General features: G+C 52.3%; 11 protein-coding genes and 1 non-coding gene across 12 annotated transcripts; 6 read left to right on the top strand and 6 right to left on the bottom strand.

The window, feature by feature from the left end:
- Positions 1-50: 50 nt before the first annotated feature.
- VTN49DRAFT_1373 (uncharacterized protein) lies at positions 51-1840 on the top strand (the record flags this gene model as incomplete). Its single annotated transcript, XM_069408980.1, has 6 exons — positions 51-72; positions 199-269; positions 330-466; positions 526-638; positions 694-1550; positions 1607-1840. 6 exons carry the CDS (start codon positions 51-53, stop codon positions 1838-1840), a joined length of 1434 nt encoding a protein of 477 aa, XP_069270412.1.
- A 266-nt stretch (positions 1841-2106) lies between these two features.
- On the bottom strand, positions 2107-4234 carry VTN49DRAFT_1372 (uncharacterized protein; the record flags this gene model as incomplete). The annotated part of the gene is made up of 2 exons (XM_069408979.1): positions 2107-4139; positions 4195-4234. 2 exons carry the CDS (start codon positions 4232-4234, stop codon positions 2107-2109), a joined length of 2073 nt encoding a protein of 690 aa, XP_069270411.1.
- A 557-nt stretch (positions 4235-4791) lies between these two features.
- Positions 4792-9859, top strand: VTN49DRAFT_1371 (uncharacterized protein; the record flags this gene model as incomplete). The annotated part of the gene is made up of 7 exons (XM_069408978.1): positions 4792-5007; positions 5064-7094; positions 7142-7471; positions 7525-8527; positions 8577-9007; positions 9058-9499; positions 9552-9859. 7 exons carry the CDS (start codon positions 4792-4794, stop codon positions 9857-9859), a joined length of 4761 nt encoding a protein of 1586 aa, XP_069270410.1.
- A 169-nt stretch (positions 9860-10028) lies between these two features.
- Positions 10029-11300, bottom strand: VTN49DRAFT_1370 (uncharacterized protein; the record flags this gene model as incomplete). Its single annotated transcript, XM_069408977.1, has 1 exon — positions 10029-11300. One exon carries the CDS (start codon positions 11298-11300, stop codon positions 10029-10031), a length of 1272 nt encoding a protein of 423 aa, XP_069270409.1.
- A 259-nt stretch (positions 11301-11559) lies between these two features.
- Positions 11560-13163, top strand: VTN49DRAFT_1369 (uncharacterized protein; the record flags this gene model as incomplete). Its single annotated transcript, XM_069408975.1, has 9 exons — positions 11560-11588; positions 11642-11670; positions 11731-11745; positions 11825-11849; positions 11911-12342; positions 12408-12553; positions 12612-12669; positions 12738-12902; positions 12956-13163. 9 exons carry the CDS (start codon positions 11560-11562, stop codon positions 13161-13163), a joined length of 1107 nt encoding a protein of 368 aa, XP_069270408.1.
- A 110-nt stretch (positions 13164-13273) lies between these two features.
- VTN49DRAFT_1368 (uncharacterized protein) lies at positions 13274-14753 on the bottom strand (the record flags this gene model as incomplete). Its single annotated transcript, XM_069408974.1, has 2 exons — positions 13274-13599; positions 13655-14753. The coding sequence occupies 2 exons, from the start codon at positions 14751-14753 to the stop codon at positions 13274-13276; spliced, it is 1425 nt and encodes a 474-aa protein (XP_069270407.1).
- A 719-nt stretch (positions 14754-15472) lies between these two features.
- Positions 15473-17247, bottom strand: VTN49DRAFT_1367 (uncharacterized protein; the record flags this gene model as incomplete). The annotated part of the gene is made up of 5 exons (XM_069408973.1): positions 15473-16266; positions 16318-16720; positions 16775-16844; positions 16897-17039; positions 17107-17247. The coding sequence occupies 5 exons, from the start codon at positions 17245-17247 to the stop codon at positions 15473-15475; spliced, it is 1551 nt and encodes a 516-aa protein (XP_069270406.1).
- Positions 17248-17604: 357 nt separating this feature from the next.
- VTN49DRAFT_t27 lies at positions 17605-17677 on the top strand. Its single transcript has one exon. It is a non-coding gene; the product is annotated as a tRNA-Ala (tRNA).
- A 441-nt stretch (positions 17678-18118) lies between these two features.
- Positions 18119-19331, bottom strand: VTN49DRAFT_1366 (uncharacterized protein; the record flags this gene model as incomplete). The annotated part of the gene is made up of 3 exons (XM_069408972.1): positions 18119-18415; positions 18472-19100; positions 19184-19331. The coding sequence occupies 3 exons, from the start codon at positions 19329-19331 to the stop codon at positions 18119-18121; spliced, it is 1074 nt and encodes a 357-aa protein (XP_069270405.1).
- Positions 19332-20197: 866 nt separating this feature from the next.
- VTN49DRAFT_1365 (uncharacterized protein) lies at positions 20198-21178 on the top strand (the record flags this gene model as incomplete). Its single annotated transcript, XM_069408971.1, has 3 exons — positions 20198-20251; positions 20395-21040; positions 21096-21178. 3 exons carry the CDS (start codon positions 20198-20200, stop codon positions 21176-21178), a joined length of 783 nt encoding a protein of 260 aa, XP_069270404.1.
- A 614-nt stretch (positions 21179-21792) lies between these two features.
- VTN49DRAFT_1364 (uncharacterized protein) lies at positions 21793-22636 on the bottom strand (the record flags this gene model as incomplete). The annotated part of the gene is made up of 2 exons (XM_069408970.1): positions 21793-22439; positions 22516-22636. 2 exons carry the CDS (start codon positions 22634-22636, stop codon positions 21793-21795), a joined length of 768 nt encoding a protein of 255 aa, XP_069270403.1.
- Positions 22637-25293: 2657 nt separating this feature from the next.
- On the top strand, positions 25294-27081 carry VTN49DRAFT_1363 (uncharacterized protein; the record flags this gene model as incomplete). The annotated part of the gene is made up of 1 exon (XM_069408969.1): positions 25294-27081. The coding sequence occupies one exon, from the start codon at positions 25294-25296 to the stop codon at positions 27079-27081; it is 1788 nt and encodes a 595-aa protein (XP_069270402.1).
- Between the last annotated feature and the right edge of the window lie 889 nt (positions 27082-27970).

Here is a 27970-nt window from a genome sequence, read left to right as displayed (position 1 = left end):
AGTAAAGCTCCAGGGCACAAGACAGACAAAATTCTCGAACAGCCGGCAAGATGGAGTACGATCCTGATCAGCGTGAGTATTCGACCTTTCTTCTATTTTCTTTTCCAACCTCCGATTCTGTTCCCTGAACGAAACACCGATAGGATAATTGTAGAACGCTGACCAGCCCCGCCAATTGAATCGATCCCGCCAAAACAGCACAGTATAGCACGTCGGATCCCAAGAGTTTCGCATACACTTCGGCGCTGGAGCGCTGGCCGGTGATTCTGGTCTGTGACCCGTTCCTGATTATTATAGAGGAATTGATATTGACGGGGCAAATCAACTAGACGAGTGCCATTGATGATCTTTATCGGTCCGTCAGCAATGTGCCCGCCGCCGAGACTGAGAAACTCGCAGAGGGCAAGGCCATCACCGAGCAGCTGGCCAAACTGAAGTACGAATTGCAACACAATCGGCAGCTGACGTGCGTACGATACCGTTGTGAAATGGCCGAGGATGTTCCTTGCTGACAGATGGTCTTAGTCCTCTGCTTGATGACGGAGAGCCTGATATCGCGGAATACAATAAAGAGTTGGAGCAGAGAGGCCAGTTGACATGGTACAATGCGCCGTGGCTATACACAGAGTGCTATCTCTGTACGTCTGGCGAACTACGACATGCGGGAGACGATCCAAACTGATCCATAACTAGATCGACGCATTGCAACTCTCTTCGCTCGGAGTAAGCACTGGAAGAACTATGATGTGTTTGCACGCCAGAAACTTTCTACCTTCAAATCTTCCCGGGCGGCCGTTCTCGAGCTCGCCGCCAGGTACAGAAAGCTTGCGAAGGAGGCTGGGGAGGACAAGAAGGGCGTCAGCTCGGAGCAAATTGAAGAGGCTGAGAGACTGCTCTTTGTCGAGATGTGCGAGATCTGTCTGTGGGGCAACGCGACGGACCTCTCGCTGCTGACAACACTCACATACGAGGACATTCAGAAGCTACAAGGCTCCGAAGCGCGTAAAGCCCAGGAGAAAAACATCATTGTCAACGATATGAGTGCCGCATATGATGTCCTGCGTGATGCCCGCAAAACCAAGGGACCTCAGGAAGAACGTCGGGTGGACATTGTGTTAGACAACGCGGGATTCGAGCTGTTCGTAGATCTGATCCTAGCCGGGTACCTGCTGTCCGCCAATCTGGCGACCACAGTCGTGCTGCGCCCCAAGGTCATCCCCTGGTTCGTCTCGGACGTGATTCCGCAGGATTTCGCGGACTTGATCAACGCACTGCGGGACCCTCAGGCTTTTTACACGGCGCCCGACGACACGGGCCGCACCTACGAGCCATTGTCGGCGGCCCAGGAAGAGGATGTCGATTTCCTGTTCAAGCAATGGAGCCAATTCCATGCTGACGGGCGACTCGTTCTCCGTCCGCATCGCTTCTGGACCAGCCCGGGCAGCTACTGGCGCATGCCCCATGTGGCTCCCGACCTGTTCGAAGAGCTCAAGGGTGCAGAGGTGGTTCTGTTCAAGGGCGACCTCAACTATCGCAAGCTCACCAGCGATGTACGCTTTACCCTCTTTCCTGACGCGAACACAAGAAAGCTGACGAAAATCGACAGGCTGCTTGGCCCCCTACCACACCCTTCACAACAGCAATTGGACCTCTGGGCCCCGGCTCTGGCATCCGTATTCTCTCCTTCCGGACTTGCAAGGCGGACGTCGTCGTGGGCCTGCCGGAGGGCGAAGACGAGCGCTTACGGAACGAGCCCAACGGAGGCGGTGACTCCGGTGCGAGGAAATGGGCTTGGAGTGGGAAGTGGGCCGTGGCGTCGTTTTCGGATGGGAAGAAATGAAACTTTCCCGCCCAAAATAATGTTGCTACGCCAGGGTTTAGATTAGCCAGAGGAGTAAGCATAGATGGATGCGAATGGATAGATATGCAGATTAAATACATGTACACGGCTTCTTCGCACTTGAACATGCTCCGATGAAAATAACCCGAATTCATGTCCCCCAAAAAAACTCCGCACAACACCAATGACACCTAATCTTCCCAAAACGTATCCCAAAAAGTCACGACATGCCTATACTATATATACAGGAGAAAAGGAAGAAGGATTCACACGAACAACTCCCGCATATTCTCCTTCCCCTCCCCCCGTCGCCGACTCTCCGCCTTCTGCTGCAACCGTGCCCTAGCCGCGGCCTCACGGTCTGGTGAGAGATTCGTCTCCCGCTTCCGCGTACCATTAGGTTGCAGCGGCGGTACATTTTCGAACGGTGAGTGCCTGTCCTTTGTGTGCAGGGGATGACGTCGAGGTGGTTGTTGGGGATGAGGAGGATGATGAACATGATTTCCGTTAGTCTGCGTGACGATGGGTGCTGCTGCTGTAGATGATCGCGCGGAGGAGGGCTCGGTACGGCCACGGTTAGGTGGGTTGATTGTTTTTCCGGGGACACGCAGAGGGGAAATTGGCGGGGAGGACGGGAGGATGCCGTTGTCGGAGGGTAGGCTATTCGAGCGACGCTGCCGGGTCGCCCGGCGCGGTGATCCGTGCACGGCGATGATGACGGAGGAGTTTTCTTCGCCGTTCTCGATGGGGGAAGGGATCCGGTTCCGGCTGTAGTAGGTCATTGGTCTTCGCCCGCCAGCGGCTTCAAGGGCTTGGTGTTGCCCGCGGTAAAGCTTGTTGGGGTAATCGTGCTGTAGTGCAAAGTTTTGCGCCTGGACGCCGGGTATTTCGCTGCGATGAGCGTAGGGATCCGCGGAATTCATGGAGTCATCCTGCTGTAGGGCACGGATGTGGTTTTGCAGCGCTGCGATCTTTTCCATATGGATTTTCCGCTCCTCGTGGATCGTCCGTTTGAGGGTGTCCTGCATATCCCGGTACTCTTTGATTCTCTGTCGGAATTCTTGATTTCGTGCCTCCAATTTGGCTTCCCGCTGTTTCAGCTTGCTTTCTCGTTCTTTCCTTCGTCCTTCGTACTTGACCATTTCTTGCTTCACTCGTGCCAGAGATTGCTTCAGCTGGGCGTTTTCCTTTTCCAGCTCCTGGGCTTTGCGTTCCGAGCTTTGTGCCAATTCCCGCAACTCAGCCAGTTCCCGGTTCTCCTTTTCTAGTTCAGCAATCTTTTCACGCGCCTGGGCTAGCTCTCGCTGCACTCTCTCCAGCTCGTCTTCCGGTTGCTCCGTCTCTGTTTGGTCCTCCGGACCAACAACGCCATGCCGCTCGAGCGCCTTGCGCAGGTTATCAACCTTGTGCTTATACTGCACTGCAAGAGCTGTCTGTTTTGCAAGTTCTTGGATTAACTGTTCCTTGTCGCTATCGGTAACACCGACCATGTCCGATGCGAGCCCAGCTACCTGTCGCTCCATGTCGGCCACTTTCGCCTCTTCTTGTCTCAGCTTCTCCGTGAGACGAAGCGCTTCCGCGTCCTTTTTACGCGCGTATGACTTTGCCGCAGACCGATATTGGATCAGCTTCCTCATTTCCTGGCTCGTCCGCTCTCGGTAGCTTTCGTACTCTGCTTTCCAATACTTGCCCGACCGTGATTGCGGCTCCTCAAGGTTGACCGTTTCGTCCTGAGACTCATCGGTAGCCATGAAGACATCGTCACCAGGCTCCTTCTTGACGATCTTATTTTCATCCTTCGCAGTACTTTCGGATTTCTTGGTCCCCTTTGTTGACTGCTCCCGTACTTCCAAGAAGCTTTGGGTGAGTCTACTTTTAGGTCTGGGTTTCGCCTCCAATCCGCTTGCCATCCACTGACTGCTGGGAAGAACCATGCTTGCCGGCCGGGGCGCCTCTCGTCGTTCCCTGTCCGAATCGCTATGGAGAATGGTTTCACCAAAAGAAACAGTCTTGCGGCGATTTGATGTCGTTCCGGGCGTCACCAAGATGCTCTTCGTCGGCGATTGCGCTGGTTGAGTTGTTGGCATACGATCCTCTTTCCGTTGGTCCTTGCCCTGATCCGCTGGTTGTTCCGCTTGCCGGACCATGGTGCGTCGTGTCGGGCTCTCCTGGGATGCAGCTACGACTGACTGGTCTCCGTCATCCTCTTCTCCACCTGGTGTCCCAAATAGAGCACTTTTGAACGCGCGGATGGCAAACACCGGCGCCGGTGTCTCCGGCGGCTCGGCTTTGGCCTCGTCTTGTTTTGTCTTTGTTAGTTTGAGCATCGATTTGAACCGCGTCACGCAGCTCACCCTTGGATCCAGCATTCTGGCCTGCAATCCATCCCAACATGATGGCAAGGACAGTTACGACTCTTTAAAACAACGCGTCTCGCAAGCAAACTTGGTCAGGCCGCAACAATTGGCGATCGCCCTGTACAGGCGCTGACGTGGTTCGCTGCGAGTGTTGTGGCCGTTGCCATGTTAAGGCGCGCAGCTTCACTCCACAGGGGCTCACCGCCTTCCACCCTTGGTGCTTCAGCTGAGTGGGTCCTCTCTTATCGATAACAAATCAGCTAGTCAAACCTAAGCCTAATTTGGTTTAACTTCCCATCTAAGTTAGGATTGGCGGTTGACTAAGCTGCTGACTAAGGATATCCAAATGGACTTCGCTCTTGACCGGTGTACGCATGTCCTACCGCCAGTCTCTCTTCTCCGCCCTCCCTCATCTTACGTCAAGTTCTGCCTTGTTGTTGTTGTCCCTGTGGTTTATATTGGAGAGACATGTCCCATATCGAGGCGTAGAGGGCTGCGGCTTCGGCTGCATCCCAGTCACATGGCCAGTGACAAGCCCATCGGTCCGTCAGATAGCCTTCTCTCAACGTGTGCGAGACAGCCCGGAGCCCCGCTATGCCTCACAGAAAACAGAAGAAGAGTAGTCCTCCCCAGAATGCCTCTCCAAGGGCGGAGAAGCAGCAGGATTGGCCTGCAGACGGGTCCCCCATCATGGGCCCAGCTCTGCAGACAACGAACTACCAAGAAATTCACCAGAATGAAGCAGAGGCACTGCGTTCCATTTACGGAGAAGATTTTGAAGACATTGAGCTGAGACGCGCGGCATGGCAGGTACGCTTGCATGTCTCGGAACAATGGCTAGAATTTCATGTCAATGACTCTTCTAGAAATCCGCCGAGGTTTGCTTCAGGCTTCGATTGAAAGCCTCTTCGAATCCCGATGTGTCCGTCGGTCTGCGTGTCCAACTTCCTGCCACTTACCCAAAGACACCGCCGAACTTGGCCCTAGAGAACCTGAATGACTTGCGGCGAGGCGCTAAATCGAGAATCGAGGATGTAGTCAAGAATAAGCCATCCACGTTGTTGGGCTCTGAAATGATATACGAGATTGCTGTAGCTATTCAGGATATTCTCGAAGATGCGGCTATTGCCCAGGCTGAAGACAAGGACATCCCGAGCCTGGAAGAAGAGCGGATGGTGCAGGAAGCTGCTGCCTTCCAGTTAGCAGAGAGACGGAGACAAGAGGAGCTCCGTAGGCAGGAAGCGGCGGCTGCAGAGGAAGAGCGGGCGTTGCAGCAGCTTGTGGAAGACAAGCTCAAAGAACGAGAGCGTTTGAAAGCCCGGGATTCCCGGCGTAAGAGCCGGTCTGCAGCATTGGATATGGACGAGCCGCTGGAGGACAGTTCTGATTGCGTGTCATTTGATACCACAATGGTAATGAATGACACCCAAGACAGACCTCTCACTTTCCGGACAGTGTTCGGGAAGACGCTGCTTCAGAGCTCCGGCAACGAAGAGACATTCACAGTGAGGCCATTGGTCTCGCAAAACCGCTGCCGTGCTCCTCTTCTGGTCCTAAAAGAAATATCCATATGCGAAGCGGGAATGGAGCCTTTGAAATTCCGCCAATTGATGCGGAATAGTGAAGATAAACTCGAAGCTCTGAAAAGGCTCCGTCACCCCAATGTCGTCGATTTCATCGGTTTTAAGATCTGCCGTCCGCTAGATACGCCGGCGGAGTCCGCTGACCATAACTGGCGGATTTGTGCGCTCTTTGAATATGCCAACAAGGGATCGTTGGACGAACTGCTTGACATTGTCGGAACTGTGGCAGTCGAATCGGTCCGTTCATGGATGATTCAGCTCCTGGAGGCGCTGGAATTCTATCACCGGAGCGGCGTCGTTCATGGCGACATCCATTGCGGCCGGGTCATGATCTTCCGCCAAGCGACCGGTGGCACGACTGTTAAGTTGCAGGGAAATATTGTAGACTATCTGCCGTGCTCTCCGGGGAAGCGACGAACCTTGGCTACGTCTCGATCGCCGTTTTGGCTGCCTCCAGAACTCACTGAAAACGACGCTCACCCGACGCCGAAAACAGATGTTTGGGATCTCGGCATTGTCTTTCTTCAGATGGGATTCGGGAAAGACGTTCTTCACCGCTACACTTCTGCAAATGCTGTAATGAACAGCTTGGATTTGTCGGCACCTTTACATGATCTTCTGCGCGAGGTCTTCCGACCTGACCCAAAGAAGCGCCCAACGGCTTTTCAACTTCAGCCGTCGGAATTCTTCCGTGTTGATGCCCCTCTTCTTGAAAGTTCTCAGACATTCCATTCAATATCACGCCGACCACGGCTAGACTCCCAGGTTGGCATGCCTGCCTTCTCCAGGTATGACCACGATTTTGATGAAGTAGGACGACTGGGACGGGGCGGTTATGGGCAGGTGGTCAAGGCACGGAACAAGCTAGATGGGCGCTTTTATGCAGTCAAGAAGATCACTCAGAATTCGGCAGGGGCTTTGAAAGATACCCTTTCGGAGATCATGCTTTTGTCCCGGCTCAATCACCCATACGTTGTCCGGTACTTTACAGCATGGCTAGAAGAAGATTACGAGACGATCGATGATGATGCTCTTTCGTTCTCAGAAACCGAACCGACAGGAACTGACCCTCCAGGGATGAGTGCAAGTGGCTTAGACTTTATCAGCTCCAGTGGTTATCCAAAAGTTGAGTTTGGATATGACAGCGAAGACGAGAACGGAGGATCGTCCAGCAACCACGAGAACGGCTTGCATCGAGTTTCAACAACGGAGGAGACGGACATTGGGTCGGGAATGACACGGGTGCGCTCTGGCTCTCAAAGCCGGCCAGTCATTACAACGCTGTATATTCAGATGGAGTACTGCGAGAAGCATGTACGTGCAGCAGTTCCATATCGTGTGCGGGTTCTAACAGTTCCCAGACACTACGGGATCTGATCCATGATGGCCTTTACGACGACATTGATCGCTCATGGCGGCTTTTCCGTCAGATTGTGGACGGTCTGAGCCATATACACAGTAACGGGATCATCCACAGAGATCTCAAGCCAGATAATATCTTCATTGATGTGGCCAATAATCCTAAAATTGGAGATTTTGGGCTGGCGACCAGTGGGCAATTCAGTCACGCATTGCGGACTTCTTCGGTAGCGGAGGAGAACGGCAGTTTCACAAAGAGCGTAGGCACATCTTACTACATCGCCCCAGAGATTCGATCTACGGCGACAGGCCAGTACAATGAGAAAGTTGATGTAAGTTGGACAATAGGGGATCCAAGCCGTTCGGCTGATACTGACCGCTGCAGATGTATTCCTTGGGTGTCATTTTCTTCGAGATGTGCTACCCACTGCGCACCAGTATGGAGCGTGATCAAACCTTGCGAGCCATCCGTCAAAAAGAACACGTTCTTCCCGCGATGTTCCAGCAAGCAGAAAAGGCAGTTCAGGGCGAGATCATTGAATCGCTGCTGAGTCACAAGCCCAGCGAGCGTCCATCCGCGTCTGAACTTCTCCACAGCGGCAAGATTCCGCTACAAGTTGAGGAGGAGAACTTTAGGCGAGCAATCATTGGTCTGCTCTCAGACCCCGATTCTCCTGACTACAAGAAAATCTTGTCTGCCATCTTCTCGCAATCCCCTCGGAAATATGAGGACATTGTTTGGGACGTGGAATCGCGAGGGACGCCATCGGCGAATGAAATGCTGATACATGGCATCGTCAAAGAAAAACTAATATCGATTTTCCGCCGACACGGCGCGGTAGAAACCACACGGCAGATGCTCTTCCCTCGCTCCGGCCACTACCAAAATGGCGTGGTTCGCTTGCTGGATTCATCCGGAAACATGGTTCAATTGCCTTTCGATCTTACTTTGCCCAATGCGAGGCGAATTCCCAGACAAGATCGGTCTCTGGAAAAGACGTTCTCTTTCGGGAATGTCTACAGAGAAGCGCCACATGGCGGAGAACCTAGGACCCATCGAGAGGTGGACTTCGACATTGTGTCTTACAACACTCTTGATCTGGCCTTGAAAGAAGCCGAAGTCATAAAGGTTCTGGACGAAATTATTGAGGAGTTTCCAGTGTTCAGGGGTGTTCCAATGTGTTTCCATATCAATCATTCGGATCTCTTGCAGACTATCATGGAATTCTGCAGAATTACCCCTGCACAGATTCCTATTGTCAAGGAGGTGCTCAGCAAGCTCAACATTGGCAAATGGACGATGCAGAAGATACGAAACGAGCTTCGATCTCCCACCATAGGTGTCGCTTCAACATCTCTGGACGATCTGGCGAGATTCGACTTTCGAGGTACGTATCCTTGACCCGGGGAGCAGAGACTTATTATTAACGGTCGTAGATACCCCAGAGAAGGCGTTTCAAAAGTTACAAGCGATCATGGAAGGTAGCGAATTCGCCGACAGGCTGGCACCGATATTTGCTCGACTTAAGGCATTGGTGTCGTATATTCACGGATTTGACGTGAAACGCAAGGTCTATGTGTGTCCGCTCGCCAGTCTTAACGATAAATTCTTCCGAGGCAGTGTCCTGTTCCAGTGCCTGTTCGACAGTAAACGGCGAGACGTCTTTGCAGCTGGCGGCAGGTACGATCGATTGATTCAAGAGTTTAGCCCGAGGCTACTGTCGAGCCGATGCCAGCCTCATGCTGTTGGGTTCAACCTCAGCTGGGACAAGTTGAACACGTCCATGGTTGAATACATCAGGAATGCCAACAAAGCCTTCATCAAGCACGCAGAGTCTGACATTGCGGGGCTTTGGCGCTGCCGAAGAGTACGTTTTGTTGATCTGGATTGAGGTTTGCATGCTAATCGAGCCATTAGTGTGATGTGCTGGTTGCAAGCTTCGATCCCACCATCCTGCGCACCGTAGGAGTTCGGATGGTGCAGGAGTTGTGGGCGCACGAGATTTCAGCGGAGCTTGCGGTCGACTCGTCGTCATTTGAGGAGCTCATGGCCCACTACGGCGATGACAGCCATTCATGGGTCGTCATCGTCAAAGCAGACAGTAAAGACCGCGGACTTCGAGTTCGAAGCCTCGTCAAGAAGGAAGAATATGAGGTGCGGAGCTCTGAACTGGTCAACTGGCTGCGGGCAGAGATCCGCGCGCGAAATCAGCGAGAAGGAACAGAGCCTTACCCCAGACTTCACCGAAACTCCTCACAGGGTGATTCACATAGCCCTCTTGATCGCCCGAACGATGTGAGGATCTTGGTCTCTCAACATAGAAGCAAGAAGACCAACAGAAGAAACATTATCGAGTCAGGTAAGTGTAAATCAGAATGGCGATAGAAACGCTACTTTGCTAACGATTACAGCCGTTTTGCGGGCGCGGGAACTGGTTGACAAGGCTGTCCACGGGCCCATTGTTGCGATTGACACTCGCGATGACCTACTGGACGCGATGCGGGACACGCGTCTGTCGGACCCTGACAGCTGGCGAGCCGTGATCCAAAACGCCCCGCTGATGGAGCGCAAGTATCTGAGCCAGGTCCATGAACTGTTGCGGGATGTTGCGAACGAGTACCGAGTGTCGACGGAGGATAGAGAAGGTTATTCCAATGCTTTTATATACAACTTCCGCACGGGATCATGCATTTATTACGACCTTGGGCGTTCGGTATAGGGGGATGACGGTGTTACATGTCGTCGACACGGTGTCAGGATGATTATTTCTTATTCTCCTCTCATGAATTTCTTTGATCTTGCAGGATATCTATGATTATACCTCCTATTGTACATACACAACCCGAGTAAGATGAAACGCCAAACAACATGAAGAATGAAGAAAGACATTAATCGCTCTCATCATCACTTCCATAAGCCACCAATGACCCGCCGGTGCTTTTTTGGGCAGGCTGAGTAACCGCTCTGAACCCTTGCAGCGCTTGAATCGTCGAGCTAGACAAAATGCCTCCTCCACCACTATCGCCGTTTGCCCCCGTACTTTGTTGTGATGTCTCCTCGGGCTGGGTAGAAGGAGTTTGTGAAGTAGAACCACCCTCGAGCATAAGTCGCTGCGGCGGAGCCTCGATCTGGGCGGCTTTTTGCGCATCCTCAAGCTCCTTTGTGCGCGCATACCAGACCTCATCGGGCGGCTCGTAACCCTCGAGGCCGAAGCTACCTTCGGTCTTTCTCTTCTTCCTAGCCTCAGGGTCTCGGCCCTCAATCTCCGCTACAAAGTCAGCCGGTAGGGCACGTCGGACAGCCTCTGCGGCCTGTTCCTCTAGTCGCTGCGCCTCGCGCTTCTGTGCCAGCGGGTTCGGGTCCACGGTCGCCCAGCGCACGTTGAGGATCTCGTTATGGTCGAGCGACTGGTGTGCCATGGCCTCCTTTGCGAACTGCGAGTTCGCCTCATTGGTGTACGTGACAAAGGCGACACCACGGCCGGTCAGAACACGGATTCGTTCGATCTGGCCCCATTCGGAAAAATGGCGGGCAACGACTTCCTCAATGTCATCGGTGACATGGATGCGGCCAACGTAGAGCGTACGGTTCTGGCGCATGAACGAACCGACACCACCCATATCATCGCGGTAATCGCTGAACTTGTCGCGCCCGAAGCAATCGACATTGGGGTTGAAAATGTCGTGGATCGTCGGCAGTCGGTGCAGGTAATCGCACTCGTGGCCCTTGGGACAAATCCCCCTGGCGAAGTATAGACAAAAGTATGAACCCGGGATCCGATCAGCGCGTGTATACCCACTATCCCGCGCGATGTTGCATCGGTTCGGTGCCTTGTGTTTGGCAAGGTACTTGTCCTCGCGGTCGCCACCGGACCATTTGTTATACCAGATGTTGAAGATTGTGCCGGTCTGCGGAGGCGGCTCGGTCTTGAACGTCGCGGGGTCGACTTGGGGTCGTGCCGGTCGGAGCTTTCGTCGGATTATCTTCTTTTTCTTCTTTTGTTGTTCTTCCCCTTCGCCTGTTGTTGCGGCAACTGCGTTCTCCGATGTTGTTGTCGTTGTCAGCGCCGTTTCGCTCGTTGTCTCTTGGTTTTGCTGTTCCGAAAGAGCTGGCTGTGTCGCTGTGGCCGTGGCCGGCCCTCCTGTCGATGTTTCCGCCATGGTGATGAGATGAGGTGACTGACCGAGGTGAGAATACAGCAAGATGGAAAAGATCAACTGGTGTTTTGAAGCTGCTCAACTGCAATCGATTACGTAAGCGAGCGTATCTTTCTTCTGTCAACTCCAGCAAAAAGGTGGGATACAGCACTGAGAATCAAGCTGCGGGCATCTTCGAAATTGAATTGTTGGAACCACAAGAGCCATAAGAACCTCTCTACTAGACTTTTTGAAAGAAAGGGTTGCCTAGAATATCGTCAAAATGGTGAACATAACAGAAAAAATCAAAGAGTCAGTGTACTTTGAATTATACAGCCATGGAAAATCTGACGGTTTGAATGCAGGATCGAAGATGAAATGCGAAGAACGCAGAGTGAGTATTCCTGGTGCTTGTCCGAAGTCAACTGAGACTCAAATCGCTAACCCACGACAGAGAACAAGGCGACGGGTAAGACTGCTACGCGGGGATCGAACCCAATATTTGAGCGATAAGCAGTTTGGATAGCATGCATGCTAAAGGACGGCAGAATATCACCTTGGTCTTCTGAAGGGGTACGCTACAACCTGACTCTTTACCCAGAATTCTACTTGTGCTGACAGAAAAACCCTCCAGCAAACTCGCCCGCCTCCGCGCCCAACTCCTCGAGCCCCAACCGGGCAGCGGCGGCGGCGGCGGTACCGGGTTCGACGTGAGCAAGAGCGGCGACGCGCGGGTCGCGCTCGTCGGGTTTCCCTCCGTCGGCAAATCGACGTTTTTGACCAAGATCACTAAGACGCGCAGCGAGGTGGCGGCGTATTCGTTCACGACGCTGACGGCGATCCCCGGTGTGCTCGAGTATGGCGGCGCAGAGGTGCAGATACTTGATTTGCCGGGTATTATCGAGGGCGCAGCCGAGGGGAAAGGTCGTGGACGCCAGGTGATTGCGACAGCCAAGACAAGTGACCTTATCCTCATGGTGCTCGACGCGACCAAGAAGGCTGAGCAGAGGGCGTTGTTGGAGAAAGAGTTGGAGGCAGTAGGAATTCGATTGAATAAAGAGCCGCCGTAAGGTCCCCTCTCTGGCCGTTGTTTACTGGGTCTATATTGACAGACCGGGACCACCTTCATAGGAACATCTACCTCAAACCAAAGAAAGCCGGAGGCATGAAAATCACCTTCCAGTCGCCGCCAAAGAATATCGACGAGAAGATGATCACCAATATCCTCCGAGACTACAAGCTGCTCAATTGCGAGGTGCTAATCCGGGATGAAAATGGTATTCCTTTCGACATTTTATCACGACGAATTCAATCAGCTAACAAAGCTGCTTGCAGTCACGGTCGACGACTTGATCGACGTGATCATGAAAGACCACCGAAAATACATCCGATGGTAATATTCTAACTCCCCCCCTTCCCTGATCATATGATTGTACTGCGATGTCTGACCAATTCGAACAGCCTCTACGTCTACAATAAAATCGACAGCGTCAGCATAGAATATCTCGACCAACTAGCGCGCGAACCACACACTGCAGTCATGAGCTGCGAGCTCGACCTGGGTGTGCGCGAAGTCGTCGACCGGATCTGGTCGGAGTTGCGATTGCTTCGCATATACACGAAACGGTTCGTTTCCTTTGACGTGGCTTGTGTAGTTTCAACGACTGATAATCGAACAGAAAAGGCGTAGAGCCGGACTTCAACGAAGCTCTCATCGTCCGCAATGGCTCTACCATCGAAGATGTTTGCGACGCCATCCATCGCTCGCTCAAGGAGAGGTTTAGGTATGCTTTGGTCTGGGGCGTGAGTGCGAGACATAATCCCCAGCGAGTGGGATTGAGTCATGTCGTTGCGGATGAAGATGTGGTTTCAATTGTTACGAAGTAAATACCGTTTCCTACGGGTAACTTAGATGAATGATCCCGAAAACACAAATATAGATTTAACAAAGTCTTGCTAATCTGACCCTCGATCCATAATTTGTTCATTAACGTAGTTCAAGCAGCAGCCGCCGCGGTCGCTGTTGATGCAGACGCCCTCGGTACAGCGGCCGACGCAGAAGCTCGCGATGCAGCGGCAGATGAGGCTGCATTGTTCAACATCCCCGGCGTGGGCGCAACGCCGACCCGCTCCTTCGGCAACAAATCCACCAGCAACGGACTGGGACGGCTATCCCGCATAGGATGGAAGATGGCTTGGTTGTTCTTGTATTTGATCACACTGTCGATGTAGATGTCAAACAAATACGAGGAGTCCAATGGGCCACCCTTGGCCTCCGGATGGAACTGAATGCTAAAGATCGGTCGGGACTTGTGGATCATTCCTGCTCATGTCAGATTGCAGTTGCATCAAGGATAAATGGAGGCTAGGTAGCTCACCCTCGTTGCTGGAGTCGTTGAGGTTGATGAAGTACTGCTTCCAATCGCTGGGCAGCGTCGACGCATCAACGGCATAGCCGTGGTTCTGACTGGTAATGTGGCATCGGCCAGTCGTCAAATCCAAGGCCGGGATGTTGTGAGCCCGGTTGCCGTACTTGAGTTTGACGGTGCGTGCACCGGCGGCAAGAGCGAGCAGCTGGTGACCCAAGCAGATACCCATGATCGGCACTTGCGACGTCTCCATCAACTTGCGCAGGTTGTGAACGGTATCCTGGCAATGGGTCGGATCTCCCGGCCCGTTGGAAATGAAGACACCATCAAAGTGATGGGCCACCTTGTGGATCGGGTAATCAAAGGGGAACACAGTGATGCTGGCTCCGCGGCTGACCAGGCTACGCAGGATGTTCTCCTTGACACCGCAGTCGATCAGAGCAACATGGCATTCGCCTCCATTGGGCGCACTGACATGGAACGGCGCTTTAGTGCTGACCTGGCGAACCAAGTGGATCTGCTCGGGATCGACAAACGCCTCGTCCTCGGACGCATCGTATTCCTCTCCGACAGTGATGCGAGCCAGCGATGAACCCTGCTCGCGGAGGTAGGTAACAATGGCACGGGTGTCAACACCTGAGATAGCCGGGACGCCCTCGCGAGCGCACCATTCGCCCAGACTCTCCACAGCCGTCCAGTGGCTGTACTGCTCGGCGACATCGGCAACGACAACGCCCGCAGCTTGGATGTTGGGCGACTCAAAGTACTTAAGCAGGCCATTGGCATCTTTCTCCGGCGGCGGAACACCGTAGTTGCCAATAAGCGGCTGCGTGAACACCAGGATCTGGCCCCGATAGGACGGATCGGTCAAGGACTCTGGGTATCCGACCAACGAGGTGGTGAAGACGGCTTCACCGGAAACGTTGGTGTTGGCTCCGAAGGACTTGCCGTGGAAGACAGGACCATCTCGGATCGTGAAAGTAGCGGGCTCGAATCGCTTGGGTGTCTTGCGCTCCACGGTGGCCAGGAACCGCGCCTGGGGGCGACACGCCCGGAAAGAGGCCGAGGAGAAGGCCTTGGGGGTCGAGCTCAGAATTCGAGAGAACATTGTGATCAAAAACAAAGAGAAGAATCTAGACTAGAGAGTGGAGAGCTCGATTTAATTAATTGACGCCTTCCAGAGGTGATCCGAGATGTAGTCCTGCGAGGTGAAGACAGAAACGAAGACACGCATAAGCACGGCTGTGGAAAGGAACTTCAGTAGAGAAGGGGTAACGGGACTGTCAGTCCAGAGTCGAGTCGAATAATACCGAAGGCAGGTATTTGTGCCCCGAGAATCGCGGTGTAGTGGTTGTCGAGAAGTTGAAGTGGTTGTTGAAAGAGAAAAAAAGAAGCGGGTTTGGTGGGAGGAATTTTTTAGTGTCGACTCCGACCACCGGAAGGAGCCACTCACCGCCTCCTGCCGCTATCGGATGGGCCTCGGCTTGCCCTTAAAGGTTAATTACTTCAAAAGTTTCAAGAAGATGACTCAGACTTTCGGAATTTTTGAGTTTGAACGAAGCTCCGAGTCATTCAATGGGCTCCGTAGCATGGGCCAATTGATAGGAGAGGGTCGAATGGCATCAAAACCGACACCGATTTCTGCAAGACCTGTCGTGTGAGGCATGCACCTCACGATGATGTAATTGGCATCCAATGTTTTGGAAACTGGAAAAGATATGAATCAGCCAGCATGCAGGCCAATTGTTAGGTCAAGTCTACTTCGAAGTTGACTAAACATTACAAGATGAAGTCTTGCCAGCTACCATCCAACATGCATAGTCGTACTCACTCCGTTTTTTGTACCTTCACACCATGATTGTTTGACCGAACCACCCCCAGCAGCTTCCACAGAATCCAGAGAAAGCCGACACCTATGACGGCCATTGTGCCCAATTCCACGCGTTTCGTAGTGTCCATCAGCCCTTCGGACACCCGCAAGACTGGGACATGAATGTCTTCCACAGTGCCTTGACCCTCTGGCACATCTGGGTGAACCTGGTAGAACAAGGTCTGCGGATCGAAGAGCCCGTCCCAGCCTAGATTTACCTGGTCAAAAGGACTCTTGTTCAACATCGTGCCTTCTCCAGCCGTGCAGGCCCAGAATACGACAGGCCACGGCAGAGACATTGATTGATTCCCCGATGGCGACGGCTGCAGGTATCGAAGGTGGAGAGGAATGGTCGCGTCCCAGGTGCCATCTTCGGGTAACTCGGAATGCGAAGACGGTGTGGCCAGGTCTACGAGCAGATTGGATCCCCAGCCAGGAACAACCCAGTCCGGTGCTTCAAGATCCGTCTCTCCGGATATAGCTCGCAAACCGACAAGGTTGTGCGACTCCAGGAAGAGAGGATCTTTTGTCGAGAGCTGATACCGATCGGCAAAGAAGGTCGATGGCAGGGTAAGATAAGCATTGAGCGCACAAGTCGCGTCCGCCGGAGCTGGGGGACGAGCCAAAGCTTCGGCTGACAGAGATATTCGGAGCTTCGGATGCAATCCCGTTGGTAAGTCCCAGGAAGCCTTGAAAGTTGCCTTGTCAGGGAGAGGATGGTGCCGCGACGGGAACGAGAACAGCGTTGGTTCTGTCCTATCAGTCGGACGTTCTGACCCTGCTACATATGAAGATGACGTACTTAGCTTCGTATCCACACCCACCACTGCCAGAGTTCCTCCTAGCGAGAGCTCCTCCGGCTGCGTCGAGCGTTCCATGGAAAGCAAGCCAACTTCAACGCGGTTGAATTTGGCGTTGCCGTCGTTCTTGGTAATCGTTTCTGTCCAGCCTTTCTGTCGACCTAGTGGATGGTCCCAGAAGGCCGAAACCGTGAGCGTCTGCGAGACCTCATCATAATCAACATCCAATGAAGCTACAGAAAGCAGCGACTCCATCGTACTCGCACAGTTAGATGTCGTGCTTTCACAGACCGTATTTTGCAGATATGCCACGAAATCCGCCAGCGATGGCAGTAGGGTGTGGTACTGCAATGTTGCAGATGATGTAGCACCCTCGGACAAAACGAGAGGCTTCGTGAATGACTCCTTATAGCAATGTCAAGATCTTTAACTCAACAGCCACTAGCATGGTTGGCATACCTTTGGAGAAGAGCATTTCCGTACTCCTGAACCAAATATATTGCCCAACCGAGTACAAAACTGTTTATCACTTGCCATTGCGTCAGCTTGCCTCTTGATCTAGAAACAGACTTGCAACATACGTAGCTGTCTCTGGTTCCCGTGGTACATAAATAACACTCAGTCCGGGAGAGTTCCTGCTGGAAAACGGTACAGCGGTGTCGAACCCCTTTTCCGTTGTCCAGCGGATATGGAGCCTTTGAAGGGGTTGGAGAGTTTCCCGTATCTTGAATTGACATTAGTAAGGGCCCTCCGGACTGGTCTTGAGTGGCATCTTGCAAATAAGCTCGTACCTCGATCGGAATTTCGTCAACCCCAAGCGTAATGCGCTCCTCCTTGGCCGCGTCAAGACCAGTGATGGAGAGCGAGTCACCGGAAAGTTGCGCATCCGGTGACGCTATGGGCGAATGAATGTAGGTTACTCTTCGCTTCATTTGTTCTTTTGTCCCGGGTTGTTGTGTTTCTCCGTTGGCGTTTTAAACTGATCCGCTTTGGATGTGACTCTTCAAATAAATAAATCGATGTGACGGCAAAGGACAAACAGATCTGATAAATGCTCCTCAAAAACTCCGCATATTTTCAGAACCCACAATCAATGATGGCTCCTGAATGACCCAACTGGTTGTGTCGGAGATTCACAAGATGCAGGGATTAAATACTACCCTTTCTCTAAACAGACAGCTGGTCGTTGTCTGGGTACAGTCCGGTCAACAAGGGTCGGGAGTCATGGTAGCTGCTACGATGAAAAGAAGTGTTGTAGGTCACTATTAGGCTATCCTTAACAAGCAACTGGGCTTGTAGTGTAGGGGTTATCACGCTTCATTTGCATTGAAGAGGTCCCGCGTTCAATTCGCGGCAAGTCCAGATTCTTTTTTCTCCACAAACTTTTTTTTGGGCCCCTCGCTCTTCAACGCTCGCCTTGATTACCAGCCATGCCTCATGTTGCTTCAGGTTCAGATCCAGATCCAGGCCTTTAAGTGATGCAACCTTCATTTACAATCCATAAAGTGGTCCAATTTTATCTATGATACATTTTCCTTAATTGTACAGTTTATGAAAGGGGAAGCATACTAGTACACTGATCAACGATCAGACTGTTGTCTATTAACCGACTGCCAGAATAAAATCCTTCATAAAACCTCTGTACGAAAGGAAAACCACAAACAGAAGAGATAAAGTCGCGCTTATTCGTTTCCTGGGAAAGAACAAAAGCAAAACTCCCCGACGCCGAACATGCATGATCAAACCCAACCCATCATATATCATCATGGACGTAGAATTGTGAAATTAAATTGCGCATCCGATTTACGGGAGAATCTCCTTCAGCAGTTCTTTTTGCGAGGAGGTCAAGCTGGTCGGGAATCGGACGTTGACTTTGACGACTAGGTCACCACGTTCGCCAGGCTTCTTCGAAATTGGCATGCCCCAGCCAGGATATCGTTCTTCGTGGTTCGGTTGGGTCGGCCCTGGTTTCGATACTCGAATGGACTTGCCGTCGATTGTTTTGACTATTCGCTCCCAGCCGGTGAGAGCCTCCTTTAGGCTGAGATCGACTGTCGTGATCAGGTGGTCACCGCTGCGCTTGAACGTTGGATGCTCTTTCTGTGGAACCCGTTAGCTCGCTGCCGTTACTTATAAGGAATGGAACAATAACCTACCTCTGTCACAATCAAATGCACATCTTGTCGTCCTCCTTCTTCTTGATCTCCGACGCCTCGGTATTTGATCTTCGAACCAGCACGAAGACCCGGCTTGATGTTGGCTTCCAATGTTACGTCCTGCACACTGCGTCTCCCGCTAGCGTCGAACGTCTTGCTCTTTGTCGTCACTTTCTTGGTGCAGCCGTAGAAGAGCTCCTCCAGAGTCAAAGGCAAGTCTTTCTCGACAACTTGCGGTTCTGGTGTTGGCTCCCGACGTCCGAAACCACCACTGCGCCCGCCAGTCGAAGTCCGGAACTTGGCACCACCACCGCCGAGTCCACCGCCTAGGAAGGAAGAGAAGATATCATCGCCCATACCAGCGCCTGCTCCTTTGGCGAACTGCGCGAAGATGTCTTCCGGATTGCTGAACGTGAATCCGCCAGGACCACCACTCGTTGTGAAGTGGAACGTGCGTGTGCCACCCGGCCCGCCACCCATGTTGAAGCTGAAGCCGCCGGGCATGCCACCTTCGAAACCGCCGCCCTCCGACGGCGGAGGGCCTCCACGCAGCAGGTAATCCAGGCCGAATTGGTCGTAGACTTTTCGCTTCTCGGGATCGGAGAGGACTTCATATGCTTGGGAGACCTCTGTAGGACTAGTTAGCCACAGCCCACAAAAGAATCTTATGTGTTATTATATGCACGCTGAGGACACCATCGACTTGACTTACCTTTGAACTTCTCTGCAGCCTTTGGGTTATCCTTGTTTTTATCTGGATGCCATTTCAAAGCGGCTTTTCGGTATGCTTTCTTGATGTCCTCCTGAGAGGCATCGGGCTTGATGCCCAAAGCATCGTAGAGTTTTGTGTCCGCAACCATGTCGACGACTGGTCAGTAGTATGTTGGAGTGAAATCGATGGGCGGAAATGATTTCCAAACAAACGGCCAATAACTGTCAAACGGTATGAACTGCAGTTTTATATGAAAGAAATATCTCCTTATCGTTTCCAAGCCACAAAAGGGCTTAATAGATCGAAGGATGTGGAAAGTTCCGTTCGTAGATCGTATGTACTCGGGAACTCGGGGAGACGTAGCGGGTTAGAGTTGATCGAAAAACGCTCAGCCTAGGAAAGGGGATGCTTGACTCAAATGTTGAAGCAAGTCTAACGACAGGGATTTCGAGATCCATCGGGAACTGACGATGATGTGCGGCTGTGAGGTCATAGGGCGATAGAACATTCTCGAAGCTTCTATCAGCCACAAACAAGGCATTGATCGGGAATGAGGTCAGGTGGCACTACGGGGAAGCAGTTGTACATAGACCTTGTACTTCGTCCTGAAGAAGGGAGTTGTTGATGGCTCTGCCTTGTGAATAGGGCCCTTCATTAACCTAACCCTCTATGCAATTTGGGCTCTCGGTCGGATGTTGGTGTGATCCACCACGAGAAAACTAACGGATAAATTATATTCCGGCCCGGCTAAACCACGTGACAAATAGAGATGACTCATGTGGATGAGTCATCAGGAAATATCACGTGCAAACTGTACGGAGTAGGTAGCTCTCGCCTCTCGGGTCGGAGACGGGATTAATCCGAGGTTCGCGGAGTGTTCAGCGGATAGAACCGGCGCTTCGGTAAGGAAGGCCGAGTCGCCTGTGAAGCATCAAGGCCGACCCGCCCTCAATTGGAATTGTCAGTTGACATTGACTCTCACTGCGAAGGAGTCCGTCCTGCGGCGTCACCATAATGGCCAGACCTCTACGGATACTGGTGCCCGTTAAGCGGGTGATTGATTATGCGGTAGGTTCCTTGTCGTTCCAAGAAGTTGCTTGCGCGACGCATAGCCGACGGAATCACATTTGCAAGCAAATGAGCTCCGGCGTGCTCGACTTCCCTCCAGGCGGAAATACAGGGCAGCTATTAACGTTCGAAATCTTGTCTAGATTAAACCTCGCATCAACAAGACACAGACCTGGGTCGAAACGACCAATGTCAAACACTCGATGAATCCTTTCGACGAGCTGGGTGTTGAGGAGGCTGTGCGGATTCGCGAACGAGGCAAAACACCCGTGGAGAGTATCTTGGCTCTCTCTGCCGGCGGTCCAAAATGCGTCGATACTCTTCGGACAGCCATGGCCATGGGTGCCGACCGTGCGCTGCACGTTGAAGTTCCGGAGGCCGGCGATTCTGGACCAGAACCTTTGACAATCGCGAAGCTGCTGCGCAGCGTTGTGGAAAAGGAGAATATTAACTTGGTCCTTCTCGGAAAGCAGGCCATTGACGGGGATCAGGGGCAGACAGGGCAGATGCTTGCTGGCTTGCTGGGCTGGTCGCAGGCGACCCAAGCCTGTGAGGTGAACATCAAGGACGATGGTAACACCGTTGAAGTCACTCGTGAGGTGGATGGTGGTGTTGAGACGCTGCGGGCAAAATTGCCCATGGTGATCTCCACTGATCTACGGCTCAACGAGCCCCGCTACGCCAGCCTTCCAAATATCATGAAGGCGAAGAAGAAGCCATTGGAGAAGAAGACTCTGGCCGACTTTGGTGTGGAGGACAAGCGACGGCTGAAGACGGTGAAAGTCACAGGTATGGCTTATCTGACTCGTGGTCTGATGGAGGTTTGTGCCTAACGGTTTTGCAGAGCCACCACCACGCAAAGGCGGCGACAAGGTCGAAGATGTCGATGGCATGATCTCGCGCTTGAAGGAACTGGGCGCGCTGTGAAAACGTAAGCTGTATCTACTCAATGCGTGTACCTATTCTTGGGAGCTTTGTCCAAAACTAGACGCAGTCTGCCCGACATTGTGGACGATCAAATGGCCTGTAAATGTCAAAAAAGTCATCGACGCCAACTGACATGTGTCCTTTCCGCTTTAATTGCCGACCAGCCATTGAGAATGGGAAATATTGAATGATTATCATGTGTGCCGTTACAAGTCAAGACGCCAAGGTGGCACTAACGCGCACTGTTGATATTGGTTCAAGGGAAGCGTCGACTTCATGACATGTGCATCTTGTAGATGGCATCACGGGCAAGCTTCCAAAAAAGGGACAACGGGCTTCCTTTGTTTGCTTTGTCCAGGATATACGGCGATGGGTTGAGAGCGACCCTTGAGGATACACTGAAAACGGTACGATGAAAAACATTGCTGTATCCATTGACGTTTAGAAAAGATCAAGCAAACACTCGAGAAACGTAGATCAAAAGAAAACAAGGAGTCCAATCGCGTATCCGTTGAACGCTGTGTCCTAATAGCCATTTGGGCAGTTCTCCGGGTAATGTCCAGATTCTCCGCATTTGACGCACAGCCCATTTTGCCTTCTTCACTCATTCCGGGTCAGACTGCCCGCGAGGCTTCATCTACTGCCCGTGGTTGTTGTGCTACGGCCGCTCGAGACGGTTCGCGCCATTTGGAGCCTTCGTCCCAGGCAGCCAGCTTATCGGTAACCTTGCGGAGTCGGTCGAGAAGTTCATCATAGGAGAGCTCATCGATTGCCGACCCCAGAAGGAGCATCCTATTGACGAGATCCTGGTTCAAGGCTTGACGGAGAAGATACTTTTTCCAGTCATCCGGGTAATGGCGGGATCTAGACGCGTGAAGCGTTCGGTCAAAGTCTGACAGAAAGTCGTGCGCATCGCGGTTCCCTTGCCGCATGTTCTCGAGCCTCTTTTGCTCCCGTTCCTCCCGGCCAAAGTCCGCAAAATGCCTATCCAACTGTTTGAAGAACTTTTCTACCGTAAATTCCTCTTCTTTGTCGCGGTAGGCGTCTATCCAGGGTTGGAATGTCATAGCAGCTTTATCTGTAAGACAGAAGTATCCGTAGAACACACGGTTTCTTTCTGACCCCAGCGCAGGCCCATCAACTTCGAACTTTGCCTGGAGCTTGGACCGAAATAGTGGATACAGCTCCCTATATTCATCACTGTAGGGAGGCACCCTGGGCAAGATTTCCCTCGTTGGTCTGACGTAGGGAGTTGCATTTGCTGGCATAACGCTAAATGTCAGCAATTTTTGTCATGACTCTGGCGGATGCCCTTCATTTCTTGCTCCTAAACGTACACGATTGGCGTTCGTTTTTCCCGGCCATTTTCACCAACCATTGAGAAGACTCCCGCGCAGTGGCTGGCTCTTCCACAGGGGTATCTGTTGGGTTGTTCTTGTTGGCTTCACTGGTATCCATTCATTCAAGATTTTGCAGCCTTTCTTTATGTTCTTTCGTTGCGTTTTCTGTTTTGTTGCTCGAAGTTTTGTCCGTAATGGGTTTTCGTAGTTCTAGTATTGGAGCCGAACATGGACGCTCTTTGAAAGAGCTCGGAGCTGGTCTTGATGGATTTTAATATATTTTTTTTTTTCTTGGGACTTGCAAGGGAGCTCAGAAATGTCAAGCACGCTTGAATTGATTCTGGAGTTTGGACTTTGGCACAGCCACAGAGCGCCACAGGTTGGCCCTTCCCAGTGTTCCTGGAGCATTGAACTGCGATCCGGATCGGCACAACCACTAATTAATTACGTGTTGACAGGTAGTTAGGTAGACTACTAGTAGGTTACGGGAGCTTAAGAGGCAGAGATAATTTGCAACCACAGAGGACAGGAGTCACATACGTCTAAACAAAGCTATTGGTATCATCGCAATGTCTGGAACCATGTTCAAGACAAGAAGATGGGGATTTCATATCGGATAACTCGAGTCTTTTTTGATCTCCGATGTCAACGATGTATTGTGGTCAGGCTGCTTCATAGGCATCCTATAGCCTATTGATGCTCGACAAAATTTCCCATACCATTTCAATTCCCTCGCAAAGCCCTGCTGTCCTAGTCGCACGGGCAGTGCCGTTTGTAATGTCCGGATTCTCCGCAGTTCATGCACAGACCTTCTTGTCTCCTTCGTTTATGCTCATTCCGGGACAGCCTTCTCGCACGGCTTCGGGCAGAACTTGTGGTCGTTGTGCTACGAGCTCCCGGAGACGGCTGTCGCCACTTGGATTCGCTGCTGCCCCTGGCCCCGTATCTATCAATAACGTTACGAAGGGGGGAGCAATACTCGTCGTAAGTGAGATTTCTCTCCTTCAGAGGAATCGTAAGTCTGCGCATATCTGGACTCATTGCTTCATCGAGAAGCATCTTTCTCCAGTCATCTGGGAAATTCCGGAACAGAGATTCGTGCAGTGTTCGGTCAAATTCCGATAGGAAGTCGCGGAAGTCGCGGTCTCCTTGTCGCGATTCCCTGATCTTCTGCTCCGCCTGTTTTCTCTCGGCCGAAGTCTGCGAAATGCTTGTCTAGCTGTTGAAAATAATTCTCCACGGTAAATACATCCTCATTGTCGCAGAAGGCGTCGATTCATGGCCGAATTGCCATAGCAGCCTTGTCCATAAGACAGAAGAAGCCGTAGAACACACGGTTTCTCTCCGGTCCAATGGCAGGACCGTCAATTTCTAATTTTGCCTTGAGTCTCGTCCGAAACGAGGATACAATTCCTTACTCTCATCACTGTAAGAAGGTACTTTTGGTAGGATCTCCCTTGCCGGCCTGACGTAGGGGCCCACAAGTTGCTGTCATGGCAATCGAATGTCAGCAACCTCTGCTAAACTTAGGTGTCTCCTGCACTGCTAGCTCTCCACATGCAGAGCTGTTGTTTGTTCTGTGCGGCCATTTTGACTAACCACTGAGCGGACGGCTGCGTGGTGGACGGACTCTCTACAATTCTAGTGTTGTTGTTGGCTTTACTCGTCTCCATTCCGGAAAGATTTGCACTCTTTTCTAATATTCTCCGCTTCAGCCCTCCGTGGGTCGTTCGTAGTCTTGTCCCGGCACCGGCAATGAATTGCGAGCTTGGGAGGCCTCCTGTTTTGGAGGAATGGACTCGGGGCAAGTTTCAGCGGAATCCGCTGGTCAATTCCGCAGTGACCTGGATGGCAATTGATCAGTTAGTGCCTATACACGAGTGGCCGCCTTGCTGTTTACATTCCAGGAGGCATTTTTCCTGTTGCAACTGCCAGGAGCTCGGAAATTCTATGCGCGCTTTGTTTGTGGAGGAAATCAGCTTGCGCACCGCCATACCTACAGGGCGAGCTGCGCCACAGCTGGCCCACAATTGAGGCTCGAAAGGCTTCCGAGTGCCGATTTCTCGCCACTCTGCAGAGAGATCTCGATTCCGTATGGCTGGGTGGGATTTCCAAGCTGCGAAGAATCTAACTTGAAGGGGTTAGCGGAGATCTCTTGACTTGCCTGCTCCAAACCCAATCAGATCCCAGAATCGGAAATCCAGTGAGCTGGACGAATTGGAGCGACCGGCCTGTCCCTCTCGTTTCCGGCCGAAGCCGTGCAGATTTGTGATCGCTCAGATGATATAATGTTGCTTGGGGTGCAGACATGTTTGTGATCCATCACTTTTTGCGTGCTTCCTGCGCCCTGGAATGGGAACCCCCTGTCTGTTGCTGTTTCCGGGGTCAACCACACATTTAATCAGTCCGTTGGAATGCCTGCATCTGTTGTTTAAGTTGCCAGATTATTTGTCTCGAGTCCTCCGTAGCACCAGAAGGCGATTCGTTCTGGACTTCGGCTCCTGCTCTCCACTGGCTGAAATAAGTTTGGCACTTACGTCAACTACTTAGTCTCCTCGGCGACGACGAGGTGAGCCATTTCGGCTTTCTTGAAGTCCAACAGAGTAGTTCAACAGCAGTTGCTTTGAAGATTGGAAGACACCGTTTCGCTGATTTCGCATCACAGAGAGTAGTCCAGCAAACCGCATTACCGTTCAGTTTGACTGCGTGCATGGTCGCCGCATCATCGTCCCTCGAGCGAATAAAGCTCACACAGTCCGAGAATACGCAGACAGGATGTCGCACAACTCCTGGAAGGGGTACTCCTTAAAGGGCCTGGCCTTCGGCAAGAAGGGCCTCGATAAGGCCTGGAACGCCGTTGATAAGTTAGGAGCTCCCGTCAATCGCATGTCGAATCGTCTTGGAGCAGAAGCCTTTTGGCCGACAACGCTGGATAAGGAAAGCGAAAAGGCCGCTCGGATTCTGCGAAGCTTTTGCAAGGATGGTTTCTACAATGAAGTCGACGCGGGGGAGGTAAAGACCGAAGAGGCGGATGAAAACCAGAAAATCGACAAACCGCGTGGAAAGCAGCGGGTCCTAGTCAAGATCCCGTCGGAAGTCATCAAACAAGCCAAGGGATTGGCTATCTTCACCACCATGCGCGCCGGTTTGTGGCTGAGCGGTTCGGGAGGAAGCGGGGTCCTGATCGCCCGGATACCGGAAACAGGGGAATGGAGCCCCCCGTCTGGTATCATGCTGCACACGGCTGCTTTAGGGTTCCTGGCCGGTGTTGACATTTATGATTGCGTCATCGTTATCAACACGTACGAGGCGTTGGAAGGGTTCAAAGGAGTGCGTGCCACGCTGGGCGGCAAGCTCAGTGTGAGCGCCGGCCCAGTGGGACTGGGCGGCGTAATGGACACGGAAGTCCATAAACGCCAGGCGCCCATCTGGGCCTATCTGAAGAGCCGCGGTCTCTATGCCGGAATTTCGGTAGATGGTACCATCGTTAGCGAACGATCAGATGAGAACGAGCGATTCTATGGCGAGAAGATCGGGGTGCATGATATTCTGACGGGCAAAGTACGGGATCCGCCAGAGTCTGTCCGCGTGCTCCTCGAAACCGTCAAGGCTGCCCAAGGTGACAAGGACGTTGACGAGAATCTACTGCCCGCGGCTGACGCAGAGGCGCCCGGTGACGCCGTGGTGGCTGCTCCTCATACGAACGATTCCTTTGGCATCCCATCTGTCGATGACCCTGATCCATTTGGAGTTCGAGCTTTGGAAGAACAGGGTCTCTTCATTCGCGAAGCTGGGACTCATTCTCGGCCGAGCAGCGATGCGTTTGAGTTTCGGCCAGCGCCCACCAGCCCGTTGTATCCCATATTTGCAAAGAAGAGCCAGAACTCATCGCCGCAAGCGAGCTGGCGGGAGAGCGTCCAGAGCATAAGAACCTATACGAGCGTTGATCGCGGGACGCAGACGGATGACACCGCGCCGTATGCACCATCATTCATGTCGGACGCTTCGACTCGAAGCATGCGAGACGTTGGCACATCTCCTCCCGACGAAGGTTTCCTGAGCACACCCGATACTTCGCAGCCGGACACCTTACACGGTCAAGACGAAGCTTACGACGTGGACGACGACTTTGAACAGGATAACTTTGAGATTCACGACGCTAGCAATGCGACAATTGCAAAGACCGAAATCATTCACAACGGCTCCACAGCATCTCGGGAGGACCATTCACCTCCAGCAAACTTCTCTCGTCCCCGTTTGGTGACCATTCCTAAACGGGTTCCCCCCGCGCTTCCTCCTCGGAATCCGAATCGCAAACATGACTCGATTTCAACGCAAGGCTCGATTGTCCCACTGTCACCGTCGCCCACCAGCTCGACGCATCCGGCGATCCGCGCCTCGCTGGACTCGGAGCGAAGCATCGGTATGCCGGAATTGCTGGAGGACAATTCTGAGGAAAAAGCGTACTTGTCGGTGACGGAGGAGTTTCACTCCTTGCCATCTTCGCCCGTTCTTTACGAGAAATCCGCCGTGGCACCGGCGACTAGCAGCCAAGCTGCTTGAAAGAGGGGAGGTTTTCAATTGGCGTTCTCTTGACTTGTACTTATATTGGCATTTCGGCGGGGGTTTGATTTGGGTTTCTTTCTAGGGTTTGGGTTATGCATTGCGGGGAAGCAATTGATACCATCAAAGCATTGGGTTTTGGCCTTTAGGGTTCTTTTGCGAAGATATGAATTATAATGATAATCCTAATAAAGGGGATTCAAGCGCCGCTCACTTCTTGGAGACTTGCAAGCACCCGCCAGTGATCCTCGACATCACAGCACGGCGCTCAGAATGTTGATCACTTTGGGACATACCATGTCTGTTTAACCTTGGAGAGTATGACTCTGGTGAAGACAACGGACCATATATCTGTGCTCTACTCACACCAGACCTCGTTCCTTCATCGCCTACCACATGAAGGAGGACATGGCAACACGTGACTGGCTTCCGCGGTTCCAGTGCACAGACCCAATCACGTGATTCTGTGCCTGAAGTGGTGCCTGAGATGGATCTCGTGTTCCCCACAGAGCTTATCCACATTGCCCAATCATCGGGGGCTGAAGTTGTGGACCGCATGTGCTGCCTAGAGATCGGCAGGTTTGGGAGAGGACACTCGGCAGCTGAAGCTGGAGTTTTGGGGGAGAAGACTTGTCGGAGAAATGCGGGCGTGGAAATAGAGAGAGCTCAGGCTCCGCAGTGAACAGGCAGCTTCGCGGAGCTGGGTTGATGTCTTGTTGGTCGCAATTCGCAATGATATAAAGGCTTCGTGTTCCCAGAATGGATTCGAGGACTTGATGAACTTTTCTGTTACAGCTTCAATTGATTGAGTTTAGCGATCATTGTGCATTTGGATATCATATTGTTTGTTTGCGCTGTCAAGCAAGCCTCTACTCGAGTCTGAATCCGT

Source organism: Thermomyces lanuginosus, assembly GCF_041956635.1.
Source record: "Thermomyces lanuginosus strain ATCC 200065 unplaced genomic scaffold VTN49scaffold_22, whole genome shotgun sequence".
In the NCBI taxonomy this organism is placed as follows: domain Eukaryota; kingdom Fungi; phylum Ascomycota; class Eurotiomycetes; order Eurotiales; family Trichocomaceae; genus Thermomyces; species Thermomyces lanuginosus.
Note: the sequence above shows the minus strand (reverse complement) of the source record. Positions and strands in the feature narration are given on the sequence as shown.